This window comes from Salvelinus fontinalis, unplaced genomic scaffold, assembly GCF_029448725.1.
Source record: "Salvelinus fontinalis isolate EN_2023a unplaced genomic scaffold, ASM2944872v1 scaffold_0999, whole genome shotgun sequence".
NCBI classification, from domain to species: domain Eukaryota; kingdom Metazoa; phylum Chordata; class Actinopteri; order Salmoniformes; family Salmonidae; genus Salvelinus; species Salvelinus fontinalis.
In genome coordinates this window covers 41,156-68,340 of record NW_026601208.1, presented here as the reverse complement: position 1 = coordinate 68,340, position 27,185 = coordinate 41,156, and the positions used below count along the sequence as shown (strand labels likewise).

The 27,185-nt window shown below is 51.0% G+C and overlaps 1 protein-coding gene across 1 annotated transcript in view; it reads right to left on the bottom strand.

Moving 5' to 3' along the window:
• Positions 1–1,956: 1,956 nt before the first annotated feature.
• Positions 1,957–27,185, bottom strand: part of LOC129848130 (regulator of G-protein signaling 7-like) — a gene marked incomplete at its 3' end in the record, with an annotated part of 58,880 nt that continues 33,651 nt past the window's right edge. The window contains exon 10 of the mRNA XM_055915604.1: positions 1,957–2,082. Coding sequence (XP_055771579.1) covers positions 1,957–2,082 — 126 coding nt within the window. The remainder of the gene's footprint in view (positions 2,083–27,185) is intronic.

The window sequence follows — 27,185 nt, the reverse complement described above, 5'->3', positions numbered from 1 at the left end:
AGAGGAATGTTTAACATGTCAACAGAACCACAGACAGATAGAGGACTGTTTAACACGTCAACAGAACCACAGACAGATAAAGGAATGTTAAACACATCAACAGAACCTGGACCACAGACAGATAAAGGAATGTTAAACACGTCAACAGAACCTGGACCACAGACAGATAAAGGAATGTTAAACACGTCAACAGAACCTGGACCACAGACATATAAAGGAATGTTTAACACATCAACAGAACCTGGACCACAGACAGATAAAGGAATGTTAAACACGTCAACAGAACCTGGACCACAGACAGATAAAGGAATGTTTAACATGTCAACAGAACCACAGACAGATAGAGGACTGTTTAACACGTCAACAGAACCACAGACAGATAAAGGAATGTTAAACACATCAACAGAACCTGGACCACAGACAGATAGAGGACTGTTTAACACGTCAACAGAACCACAGACAGAGGAATGTTAAACACGTCAACAGAACCACAGATAAAGGAATGTTAAACACGTCAACAGAACCTGGACCACAGTCAGATAAAGGAATGTTTAACACGTCAACAGAACCTGGACCACAGACAGATAGAGGACTGTTTAACATGTCAACAGAACCACAGACAGATAGAGGACTGTTTAACACATCAACAGAACCTGGACCACAGACAGATAGAGGACTGTAACACGTCAACAGAACCTGGACCACAGACCGATAGAGGACTGTTTAACACGTCAACAGAACCACAGACAGATAAAGGAATGTTAAACACGTCAACAGAACCTGGACCACAGACAGATAGAGGACTGTTTAACACGTCAACAGAACCACAGACAGATAAAGGAATGTTAAACACGTCAACAGAACCACAGTCAGATAGAGGACTGTTAAACACGTCAACAGAACCACAGACAGATAGAGGAATGTTTAACACATCAACAGAACCTGGACCACAGACAGATAGAGGAATGTTAAACACATCAACAGAACCTGGACCACAGACAGATAGAGGAATGTTTAACACGTCAACAGAACCTGGACCACAGACAGATAGAGGAAGGTTAAACACATCAACAGAACCTGGACCACAGACAGATAAAGGAATGTTTAACACGTCAACAGAACCACAGACAGATAAAGGAATGTTAAACACGTCAGCAGAACCACAGACAGATAAAGGAATGTTAAACACAACAGAACCTGGACCACAGACAGATAAAGGAATGTTAAACACAACACCGTTTAGTACTCTTAAGTACTAGAGTAGAGTACTAGCGTAAAGTACTGTGTAATACAGAGTAAAGTACTGTAGAGTCAAGTACTGTAGACTACAGTACTGTAGAGTACAGTACTGTAGAGTACAGTACTGTAGAGTACTGTAAAGTACCGTTTAGTACCGTTAAGTACTCTTAAGTACTAGAGTAGAGTACTAGCGTAAAGTACTGTGTAATACAGAGTAAAGTACTGTGTAATACAGAGTAAAGTACTGTGTAATATAGAGTAAAGTACTGTGTAATACAGAGTAACGTACTGTGTAATACAGAGTAACGTACTGTGTAATACAGAGTAACGTACTGTGTAATACAGAGTAACGTACTGTGTAATACAGAGTAAAGTACTGTGTAATACAGAGTAAAGAACAGTAGACATACCTGAGGTTCTCTGAGTACTAGAGTAGAGTACAGTAATATAGAGTGAAGTACTGTAGAGTACAGTAAAGTACTGTCGAGTACTAGAGTAGAGTACTAGAGTAAAGTAATGTATAATAGAGTAAAGTACAGTAGAGTACTAGAGTAGAGTAAAGTACTGTATAATACAGAGTAAAGAACAGTAGACATACCTGAGGTTCTCTGAGTACAGTAAAGTACTAGAGTAAAGTACTGTGTAATACAGAGTAAAGTACAGTAGAGTACTAGAGTAAAGTACTGTGTAATACAGAGTAAAGAACAGTAGACATACCTGAGGTTCTCTGAGCTGAACTCCGACTCCAGGAACTTGAGGAACTGTTCTCTCCCAACAGGATCCTTCAACACCTCGTTAATCCCAAATGCCCACCTCTTCACTCTCTGCTGGCCTGGCTCCTTACTAGAGAGAGAGAGAGAGAGAGGTGTTACAACAGGATCCTTCAACACCTCGTTAATCCCAAATGCCCACCTCTTCACTCTCTGCTGGCTCCTTACTGAGACAGAGGTGTTACAACATAGGTTATTGAAACAGCTTGTGTTGCGTGGACCTAAATGAAACCATTGGCATTACATTCAGTGTTGAGGCTCTACACTCAAAGAAGATATTTCAAAGGTTGTTTATTCATTGTAATACAACACAGACCATCCTGTCTGCTGGGCCTCTTCTCAGTACCTTCCCTAGCCTGGTTAGCCACTCACTACTTAATAACAACACAGACCGTCCTGTCTGCTGGGCCTCTTCTCAGTACCTTCCCTAGCCTGGCTAGCCAATCACTACTTAATAACAACACAGACCGTCCTGACTGCTGGGCCTCTTCTCAGTACCTTCCCTAGCCTGGCTAGCCACTCACTACTTAATAACAACACAGACCGTCCTGACTGCTGGGCCTCTTCTCAGTACCTTCCCTAGCCTGGCTAGCCACTCACTACTTAATAACAACACAGACCGTCCTGCTGGGCCTCTTCTCAGTACCTTCCCTAGCCTGGCTAGCCACTCACTACTTAATAACAACACAGACCGTCGTGACTGCTGGGTCTCTTCTCAGTACCTTCCCTAGCCTGGCTAGCCACTCACTACTTGATAACAACACAGACCGTCCTGACTGCTGGGCCTCTTCTCAGTACCTTCCCTAGCCTGGCTAGCCACTCACTACTTAATAACAACACAGACCGTCCTGCTGGGCCTCTTCTCAGTACCTTCCCTAGCCTGGCTAGCCACTCACTACTTAATAACAACACAGACCGTCCTGCTGGGCCTCTTCTCAGTACCTTCCCTAGCCTGGCTAGCCACTCACTACTTAATAACAACACAGACCGTCCTGACTGCTGGGCCTCTTCTCAGTACCTTCCCTAGCCTGGCTAGCCACTCACTACTTAATAACAACACAGACCGTCCTGTCTGCTGGGCCTCTTCTCAGTACCTTCCCTAGCCTGGCTAGCCACTCACTACTTAATAACAACACAGACCGTCCTGTCTGCTGGGCCTCTTCTCAGTACCTTCCCTAGCCTGGCTAACCACTCACTACTTAATAACAACACAGACCGTCCTGACTGCTGGGCCTCTTCTCAGTACCTTCCCTAGCCTGGCTAGCCACTCACTACTTAATAACAACACAGACCGTCCTGTCTGCTGGGCCTCTTCTCAGTACCTTCCCTAGCCTGGCTAGCCACTCACTACTTAATAACAACACAGACCGTCCTGCTGGGCCTCTTCTCAGTACCTTCCCTAGCCTGGCTAGCCACTCACTACTTAATAACAACACAGACCGTCCTGCTGGGCCTCTTCTCAGTACCTTCCCTAGCCTGGCTAGCCACTCACTACTTAATAACAACACAGACCGTCCTGCTGGGCCTCTTCTCAGTACCTTCCCTAGCCTGGCTAGCCACTCACTACTTAATAACAACACAGACCGTCCTGACTGCTGGGCCTCTTCTCAGTACCTTCCCTAGCCTGGCTAGCCACTCACTACTTAATAACAACACAGACCGTCCTGACTGCTGGGCCTCTTCTCAGTACCTTCCCTAGCCTGGCTAGCCACTCACTACTTAATAACAACACAGACCGTCCTGCTGGGCCTCTTCTCAGTACCTTCCCTAGCCTGGCTAGCCACTCACTACTTAATAACAACACAGACCGTCCTGACTGCTGGGTCTCTTCTCAGTACCTTCCCTAGCCTGGCTAGCCACTCACTACTTAATAACAACACAGACCGTCCTGCTGGGCCTCTTCTCAGTACCTTCCCTAGCCTGGCTAGCCACTCACTACTTAATAACAACACAGACCGTCCTGCTGGGCCTCTTCTCAGTACCTTCCCTAGCCTGGCTAGCCACTCACTACTTAATAACAACACAGACCGTCCTGCTGGGCCTCTTCTCAGTACCTTCCCTAGCCTGGCTAGCCACTCACTACTTAATAACAACACAGACCGTCCTGACTGCTGGGCCTCTTCTCAGTACCTTCCCTAGCCTGGCTAGCCACTCACTACTTAATAACAACACAGACCGTCCTGTCTGCTGGGCCTCTTCTCAGTACCTTCCCTAGCCTGGCTAGCCACTCACTACTTAATAACAACACAGACCGTCCTGTCTGCTGGGCCTCTTCTCAGTACCTTCCCTAGCCTGGCTAACCACTCACTACTTAATAACAACACAGACCGTCCTGACTGCTGGGCCTCTTCTCAGTACCTTCCCTAGCCTGGCTAGCCACTCACTACTTAATAACAACACAGACCGTCCTGTCTGCTGGGCCTCTTCTCAGTACCTTCCCTAGCCTGGCTAGCCACTCACTACTTAATAACAACACAGACCGTCCTGCTGGGCCTCTTCTCAGTACCTTCCCTAGCCTGGCTAGCCACTCACTACTTAATAACAACACAGACCGTCCTGCTGGGCCTCTTCTCAGTACCTTCCCTAGCCTGGCTAGCCACTCACTACTTAATAACAACACAGACCGTCCTGCTGGGCCTCTTCTCAGTACCTTCCCTAACCTGGCTAGCCACTCACTACTTAATAACAACACAGACCGTCCTGTCTGGTGGGCCTCTTCTCAGTACCTTCCCTAGCCTGGCTAGCCACTCACTACTTAATAACAACACAGACCGTCCTGACTGCTGGGCCTCTTCTCAGTACCTTCCCTAGCCTGGCTAGCCACTCACTACTTAATAACAACACAGACCGTCCTGTCTGCTGGGCCTCTTCTCAGTACCTTCCCTAGCCTGGCTAGCCACTCACTACTTAATAACAACACAGACCGTCCTGACTGCTGGGCCTCTTCTCAGTACCTTCCCTAGCCTGGCTAACCACTCACTACTTAATAACAACACAGACCGTCCTGACTGCTGGGCCTCTTCTCAGTACCTTCCCTAGCCTGGCTAGCCACTCACTACTTAATAACAACACAGACCGTCCTGTCTGCTGGGCCTCTTCTCAGTACCTTCCCTAGCCTGGCTAGCCACTCACTACTTAATAACAACACAGACCGTCCTGACTGCTGGGCCTCTTCTCAGTACCTTCCCTAGCCTGGCTAACCACTCACTACTTAATAACAACACAGACCGTCCTGACTGCTGGGCCTCTTCTCAGTACCTTCCCTAGCCTGGCTAGCCACTCACTACTTAATAACAACACAGACCGTCCTGACTGCTGGGCCTCTTCTCAGTACCTTCCCTAGCCTGGCTAGCCGCTCACTACTTAATAACAACACAGACCGTCCTGTCTGCTGGGCCTCTTCTCAGTACCTTCCCTAGCCTGGCTAACCACTCACTACTTAATAACAACACAGACCATCCTGACTGCTGGACCTCTTCTCAGCACCTTCCCTAGCCTGGCTAACCACTCACTACTTAATAACAACACAGACCGTCCTGCTGGGCCTCTTCTCAGTACCTTCCCTAGCCTGGCTAGCCACTCACTACTTAATAACAACACAGACCGTCCTGACTGCTGGGCCTCTTCTCAGTACCTTCCCTAGCCTGGCTAGCCACTCACTACTTAATAACAACACAGACCGTCCTGCTGGGCCTCTTCTCAGTACCTTCCCTAGCCTGGCTAGCCACTCACTACTTAATAACAACACAGACCGTCCTGTCTGCTGGGCCTCTTCTCAGTACCTTCCCTAGCCTGGCTAGCCACTCACTACTTAATAACAACACAGACCGTCCTGCTGAGCCTCTTCTCAGTACCTTCCCTAGCCTGGCTAGCCACTCACTACTTAATAACAACACAGACCGTCCTGACTGCTGGGTCTCTTCTCAGTACCTTCCCTAGCCTGGCTAGCCGCTCACTACTTAATAACAACACAGACCGTCCTGTCTGCTGGGCCTCTTCTCAGTACCTTCCCTAGCCTGGCTAGCCACTCACTACTTAATAACAACACAGACCATCCTGCTGGGCCTCTTCTCAGTACCTTCCCTAGCCTGGCTAGCCACTCACTACTTAATAACAACACAGACCATCCTGACTGCTGGGACTCTTCTCAGTACCTTCCCTAGCCTGGCTAGCCACTCACTACTTAATAACAACACAGACCGTCCTGACTGCTGGGTCTCTTCTCAGTACCTTCCCTAGCCTGGCTAGCCACTCACTACTTAATAACAACACAGACCGTCCTGCTGGGCCTCTTCTCAGTACCTTCCCTAGCCTGGCTAGCCACTCACTACTTAATAACAACACAGACCGTCCTGCTGGGCCTCTTCTCAGTTCCTTCCCTAGCCTGGCTAACCACTCACTACTTAATAACAACACAGACCGTCCTGACTGCTGGGTCTCTTCTCAGTACCTTCCCTAGCCTGGCTAGCCACTCACTACTTAATAACAACACAGACCGTCCTGTCTGCTGGGCCTCTTCTCAGTACCTTCCCTAGCCTGGCTAACCACTCACTACTTAATAACAACACAGACCGTCCTGCTGGGCCTCTTCTCAGTACCTTCCCTAGCCTGGCTAGCCACTCACTACTTAATAACAACACAGACCGTCCTGCTGGGCCTCTTCTCAGTACCTTCCCTAGCCTGGCTAGCCACTCACTACTTAATAACAACACAGACCATCCTGTCTGCTGGGCCTCTTCTCAGTACCTTCCCTAGCCTGGCTAGCCACTCACTACTTAATAACAACACAGACCGTCCTGACTGCTGGGCCTCTTCTCAGTACCTTCCCTAGCCTGGCTAGCCACTCACTACTTAATAACAACACAGACCGTCCTGTCTGCTGGGCCTCTTCTCAGTACCTTCCCTAGCCTGGCTAGCCACTCACTACTTAATAACAACACAGACCGTCCTGCTGGGCCTCTTCTCAGTACCTTCCCTAGCCTGGCTAGCCACTCACTACTTAATAACAACACAGACCGTCCTGTCTGCTGGACCTCTTCTCAGTACCTTCCCTAGCCTGGCTAGCCACTCACTACTTAATAACAACACAGACCGTCCTGACTGCTGGGCCTCTTCTCAGTACCTTCCCTAGCCTGGCTAGCCACTCACTACTTAATAACAACACAGACCGTCCTGTCTGCTGGGCCTCTTCTCAGTACCTTCCCTAGCCTGGCTAGCCACTCACTACTTAATAACAACACAGACCATCCTGCTGGGCCTCTTCTCAGTACCTTCCCTAGCCTGGCTAGCCACTCACTACTTAATAACAACACAGACCGTCCTGACTGCTGGGCCTCTTCTCAGTACCTTCCCTAGCCTGGCTAGCCACTCACTACTTAATAACAACACAGACCGTCCTGCTGGGTCTCTTCTCAGTACCTTCCCTAGCCTGGCTAGCCACTCACTACTTAATAACAACACAGACCATCCTGACTGCTGGGCCTCTTCTCAGTACCTTCCCTAGCCTGGCTAGTCACTCACTACTTAATAACAACACAGACCGTCCTGACTGCTGGGCCTCTTCTCAGTACCTTCCCTAGCCTGGCTAGCCACTCACTACTTAATAACAACACAGACCGTCCTGACTGCTGGGCCTCTTCTCAGTACCTTCCCTAGCCTGGCTAGCCACTCACTACTTAATAACAACACAGACCGTCCTGTCTGCTGGGCCTCTTCTCAGTACCTTCCCTAGCCTGGCTAGCCACTCACTACTTAATAACAACACAGACCGTCCTGCTGGGCCTCTTCTCAGTACCTTCCCTAGCCTGGCTAGCCACTCACTACTTAATAACAACACAGACCGTCCTGACTGCTGGGCCTCTTCTCAGTACCTTCCCTAGCCTGGCTAGCCACTCACTACTTAATAACAACACAGACCGTCCTGCTGGGTCTCTTCTCAGTACCTTCCCTAGCCTGGCTAGCCACTCACTACTTAATAACAACACAGACCGTCCTGTCTGCTGGGCCTCTTCTCAGTACCTTCCCTAGCCTGGCTAGCCACTCACTACTTAATAACAACACAGACCGTCCTGCTGGGTCTCTTCTCAGTACCTTCCCTAGCCTGGCTAGCCACTCACTACTTAATAACAACACAGACCGTCCTGACTGCTGGGCCTCTTCTCAGTACCTTCCCTAGCCTGGCTAGCCACTCACTACTTAATAACAACACAGACCATCCTGACTGCTGGGCCTCTTCTCAGTATCTTCCCTAGCCTGGCTAGCCACTCACTACTTAATAACAACACAGACCGTCCTGCTGGGCCTCTTCTCAGTACCTTCCCTAGCCTGGCTAGCCACTCACTACTTAATAACAACACAGACTGTCCTGACTGCTGGGCCTCTTCTCAGTACCTTCCCTAGCCTGGCTAGCCACTCACTACTTAATAACAACACAGACCGTCCTGCTGGGTCTCTTCTCAGTACCTTCCCTAGCCTGGCTAACCACTCACTACTTAATAACAACACAGACCGTCCTGCTGGGCCTCTTCTCAGTACCTTCCCTAGCCTGGCTAGCCACTCACTACTTAATAACAACACAGACCGTCCTGACTGCTGGGCCTCTTCTCAGTACCTTCCCTAGCCTGGCTAGCCACTCACTACTTAATAACAACACAGACCGTCCTGTCTGCTGGGCCTCTTCTCAGTACCTTCCCTAGCCTGGCTAGCCACTCACTACTTAATAACAACACAGACCATCCTGACTGCTGGGCCTCTTCTCAGTACCTTCCCTAGCCTGGCTAGCCACTCACTACTTAATAACAACACAGACCGTCCTGCTGGGCCTCTTCTCAGTACCTTCCCTAGCCTGGCTAGCCACTCACTACTTAATACCAACACAGACCGTCCTGTCTGCTGGGCCTCTTCTCAGTACCTTCCCTAGCCTGGCTAGCCACTCACTACTTAATAACAACACAGACCGTCCTGACTGCTGGGCCTCTTCTCAGTACCTTCCCTAGCCTGGCTAACCACTCACTACTTAATAACAACACAGACCGTCCTGTCTGCTGGGCCTCTTCTCAGTACCTTCCCTAGCCTGGCTAGCCACTCACTACTTAATAACAACACAGACCGTCCTGTCTGCTGGGTCTCTTCTCAGTACCTTCCCTAGCCTGGCTAGCCACTCACTACTTAATAACAACACAGACCGTCCTGTCTGCTGGGCCTCTTCTCAGTACCTTCCCTAGCCTGGTAGCCACTCACTACTTAATAACAACACAGACTGTCCTGCTGGGCCTCTTCTCAGTACCTTCCCTAGCCAGGCTAACCACTCACTACTTAATAACAACACAGACCATCCTGTCTGCTGGGCCTCTTCTCAGTACCTTCCCTAGCCTGGCTAGCCACTCACTACTTAATAACAACACAGACCATCCTGCTGGGCCTCTTCTCAGTACCTTCCCTAGCCTGGCTAGCCACTCACTACTTAATAACAACACAGACCGTCCTGACTGCTGGGCCTCTTCTCAGTACCTTCCCTAGCCTGGCTAGCCACTCACTACTTAATAACAACACAGACCGTCCTGCTGGGCCTCTTCTCAGTACCTTCCCTAGCCTGGCTAGCCACTCACTACTTAATAACAACACAGACCGTCCTGACTGCTGGGCCTCTTCTCAGTACCTTCCCTAGCCTGGCTAGCCACTCACTACTTAATAACAACACAGACCGTCCTGTCTGCTGGGTCTCTTCTCAGTACCTTCCCTAGCCTGGCTAGCCACTCACTACTTAATAACAACACAGACCGTCCTGTCTGCTGGGCCTCTTCTCAATATCTTCCCTAGCCTGGCTAGCCACTCACTACTTAATAACAACACAGACCGTCCTGTCTGCTGGGCCTCTTCTCAGTACCTTCCCTAGCCTGGCTAACCACTCACTACTTAATAACAACACAGACCGTCCTGTCTGCTGGGCCTCTTCTCAGTACCTTCCCTAGCCTGGCTAGCCACTCACTACTTAATAACAACACAGACCGTCCTGACTGCTGGGCCTCTTCTCAGTACCTTCCCTAGCCTGGCTAGCCACTCACTACTTAATAACAACACAGACCGTCCTGCTGGGCCTCTTCTCAGTACCTTCCCTAGCCTGGCTAGCCACTCACTACTTAATAACAACACAGACCGTCCTGCTGGGCCTCTTCTCAGTACCTTCCCTAGACTGGCTAGCCACTCACTACTTAATAACAACACAGACCATCCTGTCTGCTGGGCCTCTTCTCAGTACCTTCCCTAGCCTGGCTAGCCACTCACTACTTAATAACAACACAGACCGTCCTGACTGCTGGGCCTCTTCTCAGTACCTTCCCTAGCCTGGCTAGCCACTCACTACTTAATAACAACACAGACCGTCCTGTCTGCTGGGCCTCTTCTCAGTACCTTCCCTAGCCTGGCTAGCCACTCACTACTTAATAACAACACAGACCGTCCTGCTGGGCCTCTTCTCAGTACCTTCCCTAGCCTGGCTAGCCACTCACTACTTAATAACAACACAGACCGTCCTGTCTGCTGGACCTCTTCTCAGTACCTTCCCTAGCCTGGCTAGCCACTCACTACTTAATAACAACACAGACCGTCCTGACTGCTGGGCCTCTTCTCAGTACCTTCCCTAGCCTGGCTAGCCACTCACTACTTAATAACAACACAGACCGTCCTGTCTGCTGGGCCTCTTCTCAGTACCTTCCCTAGCCTGGCTAGCCACTCACTACTTAATAACAACACAGACCGTCCTGTCTGCTGGGCCTCTTCTCAGTACCTTCCCTAGCCTGGCTAGCCACTCACTACTTAATAACAACACAGACCATCCTGCTGGGCCTCTTCTCAGTACCTTCCCTAGCCTGGCTAGCCACTCACTACTTAATAACAACACAGACCGTCCTGACTGCTGGGCCTCTTCTCAGTACCTTCCCTAGCCTGGCTAGCCACTCACTACTTAATAACAACACAGACCGTCCTGCTGGGTCTCTTCTCAGTACCTTCCCTAGCCTGGCTAGCCACTCACTACTTAATAACAACACAGACCATCCTGACTGCTGGGCCTCTTCTCAGTACCTTCCCTAGCCTGGCTAGTCACTCACTACTTAATAACAACACAGACCGTCCTGACTGCTGGGCCTCTTCTCAGTACCTTCCCTAGCCTGGCTAGCCACTCACTACTTAATAACAACACAGACCGTCCTGCTGGGTCTCTTCTCAGTACCTTCCCTAGCCTGGCTAGCCACTCACTACTTAATAACAACACAGACCGTCCTGTCTGCTGGGCCTCTTCTCAGTACCTTCCCTAGCCTGGCTAGCCACTCACTACTTAATAACAACACAGACCGTCCTGCTGGGTCTCTTCTCAGTACCTTCCCTAGCCTGGCTAGCCACTCACTACTTAATAACAACACAGACCGTCCTGACTGCTGGGCCTCTTCTCAGTACCTTCCCTAGCCTGGCTACCCACTCACTACTTAATAACAACACAGACCATCCTGACTGCTGGGCCTCTTCTCAGTACCTTCCCTAGCCTGGCTAGCCACTCACTACTTAATAACAACACAGACCGTCCTGCTGGGCCTCTTCTCAGTACCTTCCCTAGCCTGGCTAGCCACTCACTACTTAATAACAACACAGACCATCCTGACTGCTGGGCCTCTTCTCAGTACCTTCCCTAGCCTGGCTAGTCACTCACTACTTAATAACAACACAGACCGTCCTGACTGCTGGGCCTCTTCTCAGTACCTTCCCTAGCCTGGCTAGCCACTCACTACTTAATAACAACACAGACCGTCCTGACTGCTGGGCCTCTTCTCAGTACCTTCACTAGCCTGGCTAGCCACTCACTACTTAATAACAACACAGACCATCCTGACTGCTGGGCCTCTTCTCAGTACCTTCCCTAGCCTGGCTAGCCACTCACTACTTAATAACAACACAGACCGTCCTGCTGGGCCTCTTCTCAGTACCTTCCCTAGCCTGGCTAGCCACTCACTACTTAATAACAACACAGACTGTCCTGACTGCTGGGCCTCTTCTCAGTACCTTCCCTAGCCTGGCTAGCCACTCACTACTTAATAACAACACAGACCGTCCTGCTGGGTCTCTTCTCAGTACCTTCCCTAGCCTGGCTAACCACTCACTACTTAATAACAACACAGACCGTCCTGCTGGGCCTCTTCTCAGTACCTTCCCTAGCCTGGCTAGCCACTCACTACTTAATAACAACACAGACCGTCCTGCTGGGCCTCTTCTCAGTACCTTCCCTAGCCTGGCTAGCCACTCACTACTTAATAACAACACAGACCATCCTGTCTGCTGGGCCTCTTCTCAGTACCTTCCCTAGCCTGGCTAGCCACTCACTACTTAATAACAACACAGACCGTCCTGCTGGGCCTCTTCTCAGTACCTTCCCTAGCCTGGCTAGCCACTCACTACTTAATAACAACACAGACCGTCCTGCTGGGCCTCTTCTCAGTACCTTCCCTAGCCTGGCTAGCCACTCACTACTTAATAACAACACAGACCATCCTGTCTGCTGGGCCTCTTCTCAGTACCTTCCCTAGCCTGGCTAGCCACTCACTACTTAATAACAACACAGACCGTCCTGACTGCTGGGCCTCTTCTCAGTACCTTCCCTAGCCTGGCTAGCCACTCACTACTTAATAACAACACAGACCGTCCTGTCTGCTGGGCCTCTTCTCAGTACCTTCCCTAGCCTGGCTAGCCACTCACTACTTAATAACAACACAGACCGTCCTGCTGGGCCTCTTCTCAGTACCTTCCCTAGCCTGGCTAGCCACTCACTACTTAATAACAACACAGACCGTCCTGTCTGCTGGACCTCTTCTCAGTACCTTCCCTAGCCTGGCTAGCCACTCACTACTTAATAACAACACAGACCGTCCTGACTGCTGGGCCTCTTCTCAGTACCTTCCCTAGCCTGGCTAGCCACTCACTACTTAATAACAACACAGACCGTCCTGTCTGCTGGGCCTCTTCTCAGTACCTTCCCTAGCCTGGCTAGCCACTCACTACTTAATAACAACACAGACCGTCCTGTCTGCTGGGCCTCTTCTCAGTACCTTCCCTAGCCTGGCTAGCCACTCACTACTTAATAACAACACAGACTGTCCTGCTGGGCCTCTTCTCAGTACCTTCCCTAGCCAGGCTAACCACTCACTACTTAATAACAACACAGACCATCCTGTCTGCTGGGCCTCTTCTCAGTACCTTCCCTAGCCTGGCTAGCCACTCACTACTTAATAACAACACAGACCATCCTGCTGGGCCTCTTCTCAGTACCTTCCCTAGCCTGGCTAGCCACTCACTACTTAATAACAACACAGACCGTCCTGACTGCTGGTTCTCTTCTCAGTACCTTCCCTAGCCTGGCTAGCCACTCACTACTTAATAACAACACAGACCGTCCTGACTGCTGGGCCTCTTCTCAGTACCTTCCCTAGCCTGGCTAGCCACTCACTACTTAATAACAACACAGACCGTCCTGTCTGCTGGGTCTCTTCTCAGTACCTTCCCTAGCCTGGCTAGCCACTCACTACTTAATAACAACACAGACCGTCCTGTCTGCTGGGCCTCTTCTCAATATCTTCCCTAGCCTGGCTAGCCACTCACTACTTAATAACAACACAGACCGTCCTGTCTGCTGGGCCTCTTCTCAGTACCTTCCCTAGCCTGGCTAGCCACTCACTACTTAATAACAACACAGACCGTCCTGACTGCTGGGCCTCTTCTCAGTACCTTCCCTAGCCTGGCTAGCCACTCACTACTTAATAACAACACAGACCGTCCTGCTGGGCCTCTTCTCAGTACCTTCCCTAGCCTGGCTAGCCACTCACTACTTAATAACAACACAGACCGTCCTGCTGGGCCTCTTCTCAGTACCTTCCCTAGCCTGGCTAGCCACTCACTACTTAATAACAACACAGACCATCCTGTCTGCTGGGCCTCTTCTCAGTACCTTCCCTAGCCTGGCTAGCCACTCACTACTTAATAACAACACAGACCGTCCTGACTGCTGGGCCTCTTCTCAGTACCTTCCCTAGCCTGGCTAGCCACTCACTACTTAATAACAACACAGACCGTCCTGTCTGCTGGGCCTCTTCTCAGTACCTTCCCTAGCCTGGCTAGCCACTCACTACTTAATAACAACACAGACCGTCCTGCTGGGCCTCTTCTCAGTACCTTCCCTAGCCTGGCTAGCCACTCACTACTTAATAACAACACAGACCGTCCTGTCTGCTGGACCTCTTCTCAGTACCTTCCCTAGCCTGGCTAGCCACTCACTACTTAATAACAACACAGACCGTCCTGACTGCTGGGCCTCTTCTCAGTACCTTCCCTAGCCTGGCTAGCCACTCACTACTTAATAACAACACAGACCGTCCTGTCTGCTGGGCCTCTTCTCAGTACCTTCCCTAGCCTGGCTAGCCACTCACTACTTAATAACAACACAGACCGTCCTGTCTGCTGGGCCTCTTCTCAGTACCTTCCCTAGCCTGGCTAGCCACTCACTACTTAATAACAACACAGACCATCCTGCTGGGCCTCTTCTCAGTACCTTCCCTAGCCTGGCTAGCCACTCACTACTTAATAACAACACAGACCGTCCTGACTGCTGGGCCTCTTCTCAGTACCTTCCCTAGCCTGGCTAGCCACTCACTACTTAATAACAACACAGATCGTCCTGCTGGGTCTCTTCTCAGTACCTTCCCTAGCCTGGCTAGCCACTCACTACTTAATAACAACACAGACCATCCTGACTGCTGGGCCTCTTCTCAGTACCTTCCCTAGCCTGGCTAGTCACTCACTACTTAATAACAACACAGACCGTCCTGACTGCTGGGCCTCTTCTCAGTACCTTCCCTAGCCTGGCTAGCCACTCACTACTTAATAACAACACAGACCGTCCTGCTGGGTCTCTTCTCAGTACCTTCCCTAGCCTGGCTAGCCACTCACTACTTAATAACAACACAGACCGTCCTGTCTGCTGGGCCTCTTCTCAGTACCTTCCCTAGCCTGGCTAGCCACTCACTACTTAATAACAACACAGACCGTCCTGCTGGGTCTCTTCTCAGTACCTTCCCTAGCCTGGCTAGCCACTCACTACTTAATAACAACACAGACCGTCCTGACTGCTGGGCCTCTTCTCAGTACCTTCCCTAGCCTGGCTAGCCACTCACTACTTAATAACAACACAGACCATCCTGACTGCTGGGCCTCTTCTCAGTACCTTCCCTAGCCTGGCTAGCCACTCACTACTTAATAACAACACAGACCGTCCTGCTGGGCCTCTTCTCAGTACCTTCCCTAGCCTGGCTAGCCACTCACTACTTAATAACAACACAGACCATCCTGACTGCTGGGCCTCTTCTCAGTACCTTCCCTAGCCTGGCTAGTCACTCACTACTTAATAACAACACAGACCGTCCTGACTGCTGGGCCTCTTCTCAGTACCTTCCCTAGCCTGGCTAGCCACTCACTACTTAATAACAACACAGACCGTCCTGTCTGCTGGGCCTCTTCTCAGTACCTTCCCTAGCCTGGCTAGCCACTCACTACTTAATAACAACACAGACCGTCCTGTCTGCTGGGCCTCTTCTCAGTACCTTCCCTAGCCTGGCTAGCCACTCACTACTTAATAACAACACAGACCATCCTGCTGGGCCTCTTCTCAGTACCTTCCCTAGCCTGGCTAGCCACTCACTACTTAATAACAACACAGACCGTCCTGACTGCTGGGCCTCTTCTCAGTACCTTCCCTAGCCTGGCTAGCCACTCACTACTTAATAACAACACAGATCGTCCTGCTGGGTCTCTTCTCAGTACCTTCCCTAGCCTGGCTAGCCACTCACTACTTAATAACAACACAGACCATCCTGACTGCTGGGCCTCTTCTCAGTACCTTCCCTAGCCTGGCTAGTCACTCACTACTTAATAACAACACAGACCGTCCTGACTGCTGGGCCTCTTCTCAGTACCTTCCCTAGCCTGGCTAGCCACTCACTACTTAATAACAACACAGACCGTCCTGCTGGGTCTCTTCTCAGTACCTTCCCTAGCCTGGCTAGCCACTCACTACTTAATAACAACACAGACCGTCCTGTCTGCTGGGCCTCTTCTCAGTACCTTCCCTAGCCTGGCTAGCCACTCACTACTTAATAACAACACAGACCGTCCTGCTGGGTCTCTTCTCAGTACCTTCCCTAGCCTGGCTAGCCACTCACTACTTAATAACAACACAGACCGTCCTGACTGCTGGGCCTCTTCTCAGTACCTTCCCTAGCCTGGCTAGCCACTCACTACTTAATAACAACACAGACCATCCTGACTGCTGGGCCTCTTCTCAGTACCTTCCCTAGCCTGGCTAGCCACTCACTACTTAATAACAACACAGACCGTCCTGCTGGGCCTCTTCTCAGTACCTTCCCTAGCCTGGCTAGCCACTCACTACTTAATAACAACACAGACCATCCTGACTGCTGGGCCTCTTCTCAGTACCTTCCCTAGCCTGGCTAGTCACTCACTACTTAATAACAACACAGACCGTCCTGACTGCTGGGCCTCTTCTCAGTACCTTCCCTAGCCTGGCTAGCCACTCACTACTTAATAACAACACAGACCGTCCTGCTGGGTCTCTTCTCAGTACCTTCCCTAGCCTGGCTAGCCACTCACTACTTAATAACAACACAGACCGTCCTGTCTGCTGGGCCTCTTCTCAGTACCTTCCCTAGCCTGGCTAGCCACTCACTACTTAATAACAACACAGACCGTCCTGCTGGGTCTCTTCTCAGTACCTTCCCTAGCCTGGCTAGCCACTCACTACTTAATAACAACACAGACCGTCCTGACTGCTGGGCCTCTTCTCAGTACCTTCCCTAGCCTGGCTAGCCACTCACTACTTAATAACAACACAGACCATCCTGACTGCTGGGCCTCTTCTCAGTACCTTCCCTAGCCTGGCTAGCCACTCACTACTTAATAACAACACAGACCGTCCTGCTGGGCCTCTTCTCAGTACCTTCCCTAGCCTGGCTAGCCACTCACTACTTAATAACAACACAGACTGTCCTGACTGCTGGGCCTCTTCTCAGTACCTTCCCTAGCCTGGCTAGCCACTCACTACTTAATAACAACACAGACCGTCCTGCTGGGTCTCTTCTCAGTACCTTCCCTAGCCTGGCTAACCACTCACTACTTAATAACAACACAGACCGTCCTGCTGGGCCTCTTCTCAGTACCTTCCCTAGCCTGGCTAGCCACTCACTACTTAATAACAACACAGACCGTCCTGCTGGGCCTCTTCTCAGTACCTTCCCTAGCCTGGCTAGCCACTCACTACTTAATAACAACACAGACCATCCTGTCTGCTGGGCCTCTTCTCAGTACCTTCCCTAGCCTGGCTAGCCACTCACTACTTAATAACAACACAGACCGTCCTGCTGGGCCTCTTCTCAGTACCTTCCCTAGCCTGGCTAGCCACTCACTACTTAATAACAACACAGACCGTCCTGCTGGGCCTCTTCTCAGTACCTTCCCTAGCCTGGATAGCCACTCACTACTTAATAACAACACAGACCATCCTGTCTGCTGGGCCTCTTCTCAGTACCTTCCCTAGCCTGGCTAGCCACTCACTACTTAATAACAACACAGACCGTCCTGCTGGGCCTCTTCTCAGTACCTTCCCTAGCCTGGCTAGCCACTCACTACTTAATAACAACACAGACCGTCCTGTCTGCTGGACCTCTTCTCAGTACCTTCCCTAGCCTGGCTAGCCACTCACTACTTAATAACAACACAGACCGTCCTGACTGCTGGGCCTCTTCTCAGTACCTTCCCTAGCCTGGCTAGCCACTCACCACTTAATAACAACACAGACCGTCCTGTCTGCTGGGCCTCTTCTCAGTACCTTCCCTAGCCTGGCTAGCCACTCACTACTTAATAACAACACAGACCGTCCTGTCTGCTGGGCCTCTTCTCAGTACCTTCCCTAGCCTGGCTAGCCACTCACTACTTAATAACAACACAGACCATCCTGCTGGGCCTCTTCTCAGTACCTTCCCTAGCCTGGCTAGCCACTCACTACTTAATAACAACACAGACCGTCCTGACTGCTGGGCCTCTTCTCAGTACCTTCCCTAGCCTGGCTAGCCACTCACTACTTAATAACAACACAGACCGTCCTGCTGGGTCTCTTCTCAGTACCTTCCCTAGCCTGGCTAGCCACTCACTACTTAATAACAACACAGACCATCCTGACTGCTGGGCCTCTTCTCAGTACCTTCCCTAGCCTGGCTAGTCACTCACTACTTAATAACAACACAGACCGTCCTGACTGCTGGGCCTCTTCTCAGTACCTTCCCTAGCCTGGCTAGCCACTCACTACTTAATAACAACACAGACCGTCCTGCTGGGTCTCTTCTCAGTACCTTCCCTAGCCTGGCTAGCCACTCACTACTTAATAACAACACAGACCGTCCTGTCTGCTGGGCCTCTTCTCAGTACCTTCCCTAGCCTGGCTAGCCACTCACTACTTAATAACAACACAGACCGTCCTGCTGGGTCTCTTCTCAGTACCTTCCCTAGCCTGGCTAGCCACTCACTACTTAATAACAACACAGACCGTCCTGACTGCTGGGCCTCTTCTCAGTACCTTCCCTAGCCTGGCTAGCCACTCACTACTTAATAACAACACAGACCATCCTGACTGCTGGGCCTCTTCTCAGTACCTTCCCTAGCCTGGCTAGCCACTCACTACTTAATAACAACACAGACCGTCCTGCTGGGCCTCTTCTCAGTACCTTCCCTAGCCTGGCTAGCCACTCACTACTTAATAACAACACAGACCGTCCTGCTGGGCCTCTTCTCAGTACCTTCCCTAGCCTGGCTAGCCACTCACTACTTAATAACAACACAGACCGTCCTGACTGCTGGGTCTCTTCTCAGTACCTTCCCTAGCCTGGCTAGCCACTCACTACTTAATAACAACACAGACCGTCCTGTCTGCTGGGCCTCTTCTCAGTACCTTCCCTAGCCTGGCTAGCCACTCACTACTTAATAACAACACAGACCGTCCTGCTGGGCCTCTTCTCAGTACCTTCCCTAGCCTGGCTAGCCACTCACTACTTAATAACAACACAGACCGTCCTGTCTGCTGGACCTCTTCTCAGTACCTTCCCTAGCCTGGCTAGCCACTCACTACTTAATAACAACACAGACCGTCCTGACTGCTGGGCCTCTTCTCAGTACCTTCCCTAGCCTGGCTAGCCACTCACTACTTAATAACAACACAGACCGTCCTGTCTGCTGGGCCTCTTCTCAGTACCTTCCCTAGCCTGGCTAGCCACTCACTACTTAATAACAACACAGACCGTCCTGTCTGCTGGGCCTCTTCTCAGTACCTTCCCTAGCCTGGCTAGCCACTCACTACTTAATAACAACACAGACCATCCTGCTGGGCCTCTTCTCAGTACCTTCCCTAGCCTGGCTAGCCACTCACTACTTAATAACAACACAGACCGTCCTGACTGCTGGGCCTCTTCTCAGTACCTTCCCTAGCCTGGCTAGCCACTCACTACTTAATAACAACACAGACCGTCCTGCTGGGTCTCTTCTCAGTACCTTCCCTAGCCTGGCTAGCCACTCACTACTTAATAACAACACAGACCATCCTGACTGCTGAGCCTCTTCTCAGTACCTTCCCTAGCCTGGCTAGTCACTCACTACTTAATAACAACACAGACCGTCCTGACTGCTGGGCCTCTTCTCAGTACCTTCCCTAGCCTGGCTAGCCACTCACTACTTAATAACAACACAGACCGTCCTGCTGGGTCTCTTCTCAGTACCTTCCCTAGCCTGGCTAGCCACTCACTACTTAATAACAACACAGACCGTCCTGTCTGCTGGGCCTCTTCTCAGTACCTTCCCTAGCCTGGCTAGCCACTCACTACTTAATAACAACACAGACCGTCCTGCTGGGTCTCTTCTCAGTACCTTCCCTAGCCTGGCTAGCCACTCACTACTTAATAACAACACAGACCGTCCTGACTGCTGGGCCTCTTCTCAGTACCTTCCCTAGCCTGGCTAGCCACTCACTACTTAATAACAACACAGACCATCCTGACTGCTGGGCCTCTTCTCAGTACCTTCCCTAGCCTGGCTAGCCACTCACTGCTTAATAACAACACAGACCGTCCTGCTGGGCCTCTTCTCAGTACCTTCCCTAGCCTGGCTAGCCACTCACTACTTAATAACAACACAGACCATCCTGACTGCTGGGCCTCTTCTCAGTACCTTCCCTAGCCTGGCTAGTCACTCACTACTTAATAACAACACAGACCGTCCTGACTGCTGGGCCTCTTCTCAGTACCTTCCCTAGCCTGGCTAGCCACTCACTACTTAATAACAACACAGACCGTCCTGCTGGGTCTCTTCTCAGTACCTTCCCTAGCCTGGCTAGCCACTCACTACTTAATAACAACACAGACCGTCCTGTCTGCTGGGCCTCTTCTCAGTACCTTCCCTAGCCTGGCTAGCCACTCACTACTTAATAACAACACAGACCGTCCTGCTGGGTCTCTTCTCAGTACCTTCCCTAGCCTGGCTAGCCACTCACTACTTAATAACAACACAGACCGTCCTGACTGCTGGGCCTCTTCTCAGTACCTTCCCTAGCCTGGCTAGCCACTCACTACTTAATAACAACACAGACCATCCTGACTGCTGGGCCTCTTCTCAGTACCTTCCCTAGCCTGGCTAGCCACTCACTACTTAATAACAACACAGACCGTCCTGCTGGGCCTCTTCTCAGTACCTTCCCTAGCCTGGCTAGCCACTCACTACTTAATAACAACACAGACTGTCCTGACTGCTGGGCCTCTTCTCAGTACCTTCCCTAGCCTGGCTAGCCACTCACTACTTAATAACAACACAGACCGTCCTGCTGGGTCTCTTCTCAGTACCTTCCCTAGCCTGGCTAACCACTCACTACTTAATAACAACACAGACCGTCCTGCTGGGCCTCTTCTCAGTACCTTCCCTAGCCTGGCTAGCCACTCACTACTTAATAACAACACAGACCGTCCTGTCTGCTGGGCCTCTTCTCAGTACCTTCCCTAGCCTGGCTAGCCACTCACTACTTAATAACAACACAGACCATCCTGACTGCTGGGCCTCTTCTCAGTACCTTCCCTAGCCTGGCTAGCCACTCACTACTTAATAACAACACAGACCGTCCTGCTGGGCCTCTTCTCAGTACCTTCCCTAGCCTGGCTAGCCACTCACTACTTAATAACAACACAGACCGTCCTGTCTGCTGGGCCTCTTCTCAGTACCTTCCCTAGCCTGGCTAGCCACTCACTACTTAATAACAACACAGACCGTCCTGACTGCTGGGCCTCTTCTCAGTACCTTCCCTAGCCTGGCTAACCACTCACTACTTAATAACAACACAGACCGTCCTGTCTGCTGGGCCTCTTCTCAGTACCTTCCCTAGCCTGGCTAGCCACTCACTACTTAATAACAACACAGAACGTCCTGTCTGCTGGGTCTCTTCTCAGTACCTTCCCTAGCCTGGCTAGCCACTCACTACTTAATAACAACACAGACCGTCCTGTCTGCTGGGCCTCTTCTCAGTAAGTTCCCTAGCCTGGTAGCCACTCACTACTTAATAACAACACAGACTGTCCTGCTGGGCCTCTTCTCAGTACCTTCCCTAGCCAGGCTAACCACTCACTACTTAATAACAACACAGACCATCCTGTCTGCTGGGCCTCTTCTCAGTACCTTCCCTAGCCTGGCTAGCCACTCACTACTTAATAACAACACAGACCATCCTGCTGGGCCTCTTCTCAGTACCTTCCCTAGCCTGGCTAGCCACTCACTACTTAATAACAACACAGACCGTCCTGACTGCTGGGCCTCTTCTCAGTACCTTCCCTAGCCTGGCTAGCCACTCACTACTTAATAACAACACAGACCGTCCTGCTGGGCCTCTTCTCAGTACCTTCCCTAGCCTGGCTAGCCACTCACTACTTAATAACAACACAGATCGTCCTGACTGCTGGGCCTCTTCTCAGTACCTTCCCTAGCCTGGCTAGCCACTCACTACTTAATAACAACACAGACCGTCCTGTCTGCTGGGTCTCTTCTCAGTACCTTCCCTAGCCTGGCTAGCCACTCACTACTTAATAACAACACAGACCGTCCTGTCTGCTGTGCCTCTTCTCAATATCTTCCCTAGCCTGGCTAGCCACTCACTACTTAATAACAACACAGACCGTCCTGTCTGCTGGGCCTCTTCTCAGTACCTTCCCTAGCCTGGCTAACCACTCACTACTTAATAACAACACAGACCGTCCTGTCTGCTGGGCCTTTTCTCAGTACCTTCCCTAGCCTGGCTAGCCACTCACTACTTAATAACAACACAGACCGTCCTGACTGCTGGGCCTCTTCTCAGTACCTTCCCTAGCCTGGCTAGCCACTCACTACTTAATAACAACACAGACCGTCCTGCTGGGCCTCTTCTCAGTACCTTCCCTAGCCTGGCTAGCCACTCACTACTTAATAACAACACAGACCGTCCTGTCTGCTGGGCCTCTTCTCAGTACCTTCCCTAGCCTGGCTAACCACTCACTACTTAATAACAACACAGACCGTCCTGCTGGGCCTCTTCTCAGTACCTTCCCTAGCCTGGCTAACCACTCACTACTTAATAACAACACAGACCGTCCTGTCTGCTGGGCCTCTTCTCAGTACCTTCCCTAGCCTGGCTAGCCACTCACTACTTAATAACAACACAGACCGTCCTGACTGCTGGGCCTCTTCTCAGTACCTTCACTAGCCTGGCTAGCCACTCACTACTTAATAACAACACAAACCGTCCTGCTGGGCCTCTTCTCAGTACCTTCCCTAGCCTGGCTAGCCACTCACTACTTAATAACAACACAGACCGTCCTGACTGCTGGGCCTCTTCTCAGTACCTTCCCTAGCCTGGCTAACCACTCACTACTTAATAACAACACAGACCGTCCTGCTGGGCCTCTTGTCAGTACCTTCCCTAGCCTGGCTAACCACTCACTACTTAATAACAACACAGACCGTCCTGTCTGCTGGGCCTCTTCTCAGTACCTTCCCTAGCCTGGCTAGCCACTCACTACTTAATAACAACACAGACCGTCCTGACTGCTGGGCCTCTTCTCAGTACCTTCCCTAGCCTGGCTAGCCACTCACTACTTAATAACAACACAGACCGTCCTGCTGGGCCTCTTCTCAGTACCTTCCCTAGCCTGGCTAGCCACTCACTACTTAATAACAACACAGACCGTCCTGACTGCTGGGCCTCTTCTCAGTACCTTCCCTAGCCTGGCTAGCCACTCACTACTTAATAACAACACAGACCGTTCTGACTGCTGGGCCTCTTCTCAGTACCTTCCCTAGCCTGGCTAGCCACTCACTACTTAATAACAACACAAACCGTCCTGCTGGGCCTCTTCTCAGTACCTTCCCTAGCCTGGCTAGCCACTCACTACTTAATAACAACACAGACCGTCCTGACTGCTGGGCCTCTTCTCAGTACCTTCCCTAGCCTGGCTAGCCACTCACTACTTAATAACAACACAGACCGTCCTGCTGGGCCTCTTCTCAGTACCTTCCCTAGCCTGGCTAGCCACTCACTACTTAATAACAACACAGACCGTCCTGTCTGCTGGGCCTCTTCTCAGTACCTTCCCTAGCCTGGCTAGCCACTCACTACTTAATAACAACACAGACCGTCCTGCTGGGCCTCTTCTCAGTACCTTCCCTAGCCTGGCTAGCCACTCACTACTTAATAACAACACAGACCGTCCTGACTGCTGGGCCTCTTCTCAGTACCTTCACCTAGCCTGGCTAGCCACTCACTGCTTAATAACAACACAGACCATCCTGCTGGGCCTCTTCTCAGTACCTTCCCTAGCCTGGCTAGCCACTCACTACTTAATAACAACACAGACCGTCCTGACTGCTGGGCCTCTTCTCAGTACCTTCCCTAGCCTGGCTAGCCACTCACTACTTAATAACAACACAGACCGTCCTGCTGGGCCTCTTCTCAGTACCTTCCCTAGCCTGGCTAGCCACTCACTACTTAATAACAACACAGACCGTCCTGTCTGCTGGGCCTCTTCTCAGTACCTTCCCTAGCCTGGCTAGCCACTCACTACTTAATAACAACACAGACCGTCCTGTCTGCTGGGCCTCTTCTCAGTACCTTCCCTAGCCTGGCTAGCCACTCACTACTTAATAACAACACAGACCGTCCTGCTGGGCCTCTTCTCAGTACCTTCCCTAGCCTGGCTAGCCACTCACTACTTAATAACAACACAGACCGTCCTGACTGCTGGGCCTCTTCTCAGTACCTTCCCTAGCCTGGCTAGCCACTCACTACTTAATAACAACACAGACCGTCCTGCTGGGCCTCTTCTCAGTACCTTCCCTAGCCTGGCTAACCACTCACTACTTAATAACAACACAGACCGTCCTGCTGGGCCTCTTCTCAGTACCTTCCCTAGCCTGGCTAACCACTCACTACTTAATAACAACACAGACCGTCCTGTCTGCTGGGCCTCTTCTCAGTACCTTCCCTAGCCTGGCTAGCCACTCACTACTTAATAACAACACAGACCGTCCTGACTGCTGGGCCTCTTCTCAGTACCTTCCCTAGCCTGGCTAGCCACTCACTACTTAATAACAACACAGACCGTCCTGCTGGGTCTCTTCTCAGTACCTTCCCTAGCCTGGCTAGCCACTCACTACTTAATAACAACACAGACCGTCCTGCTGGGCCTCTTCTCAGTACCTTCCCTAGCCTGGCTAGCCACTCACTACTTAATAACAACACAGACCGTCCTGACTGCTGGGCCTCTTCTCAGTACCTTCCCTAGCCTGGCTAGCCACTCACTACTTAATAACAACACAGACCATCCTGACTGCTGGGCCTCTTCTCAGTACCTTCCCTAGCCTGGCTAGCCACTCACTACTTAATAACAACACAGACCGTCCTGACTGCTGGGCCTCTTCTCAGTACCTTCCCTAGCCTGGCTAGCCACTCACTACTTAATAACAACACAAACCGTCCTGCTGGGCCTCTTCTCAGTACCTTCCCTAGCCTGGCTAGCCACTCACTACTTAATAACAACACAGACCGTCCTGCTGGGCCTCTTCTCAGTACCTTCCCTAGCCTGGCTAGCCACTCACTACTTAATAACAACACAGACCGTCCTGTCTGCTGGGCCTCTTCTCAGTACCTTCCCTAGCCTGGCTAGCCACTCACTACTTAATAACAACACAGACCGTCCTGACTGCTGGGCCTCTTCTCAGTACCTTCCCTAGCCTGGCTAGCCACTCACTACTTAATAACAACACAGACCGTCCTGCTGGGCCTCTTCTCAGTACCTTCCCTAGCCTGGCTAGCCACTCACTACTTAATAACAACACAGACCGTCCTGTCTGCTGGGCCTCTTCTCAGTACCTTCCCTAGCCTGGCTAGCCACTCACTACTTAATAACAACACAGACCGTCCTGCTGGGCCTCTTCTCAGTACCTTCCCTAGCCTGGCTAGCCACTCACTACTTAATAACAACACAGACCGTCCTGACTGCTGGGCCTCTTCTCAGTACCTTCCCTAGCCTGGCTAGCCACTCACTACTTAATAACAACACAGACCATCCTGCTGGGCCTCTTCTCAGTACCTTCCCTAGCCTGGCTAGCCACTCACTACTTAATAACAACACAGACCGTCCTGTCTGCTGGGCCTCTTCTCAGTACCTTCCCTAGCCTGGCTAGCCACTCACTACTTAATAACAACACAGACCGTCCTGACTGCTGGGCCTCTTCTCAGTACCTTCCCTAGCCTGGCTAGCCACTCACTACTTAATAACAACACAGACCATCCTGCTGGGTCTCTTCTCAGTACCTTCCCTAGCCTGGCTAGCCACTCACTACTTAATAACAACACAGACCGTCCTGCTGGGCCTCTTCTCAGTACCTTCCCTAGCCTGGCTAGCCACTCACTACTTAATAACAACACAGACCTGACTGCTGGGCCTCTTCTCAGTACCTTCCCTAGCCTGGCTAGCCACTCACTACTTAATAACAACACAGACCTGACTGCTGGGCCTCTTCTCAGTACCTTCCCTAGCCTGGCTAGCCGCTCACTTCTTACTAACAACACAGTCCTGTCTGCTGGGCCTCTTCTCAGTACCTTCCCTAGCCTGGCTAGCCACTCACTACTTAATAACAACACAGACCGTCCTGCTGGGCCTCTTCTCAGTACCTTCCCTAGCCTGGCTAACCACTCACTACTTAATAACAACACAGACCGTCCTGACTGCTGGGCCTCTTCTCAGTACCTTCCCTAGCCTGGCTAGCCACTCACTACTTAATAACAACACAGACCGTCCTGTCTCCTGGGCCTCTTCTCAGTACCTTCCCAAGCCTGGTTAGCCACTCACTACTTAATAACAACACAGACCGTCCTGCTGGGCCTCTTCTCAGTACCTTCCCTAGCCTGGCTAGCCACTCACTACTTAATAACAACACAGACCGTCCTGACTGCTGGGCCTCTTCTCAGTACCTTCCCTAGCCTGGCTAGCCACTCACTACTTAATAACAACACAGACCTGACTGCTGGGCCTCTTCTCAGTACCTTCCCTAGCCTGGCTAGCCACTCACTACTTAATAACAACACAGACCGTCCTGACTGCTGGGCCTCTTCTCAGTACCTTCCCTAGCCTGGCTAGCCACTCACTACTTAATAACAACACAGACCATCCTGCTGGGCCTCTTCTCAGTACCTTCCCTAGCCTGGCTAGCCACTCACTACTTAATAACAACACAGACCGTCCTGACTGCTGGGCCTCTTCTCAGTACCTTCCCTAGCCTGGCTAGCCACTCACTACTTAATAACAACACAGACCGTCCTGACTGCTGGGCCTCTTCTCCGTACCTTCCCTAGCCTGGCTAGCCACTCACTACTTAATAACAACACAGACCATCCTGTCTGCTGGGCCTCTTCTCAGTACCTTCCCTAGCCTGGCTAGCCACTCACTAATTAATAACAACACAGACCATCCTGTCTGCTGGGCCTCTTCTCAGTACCTTCCCTAGCCTGGC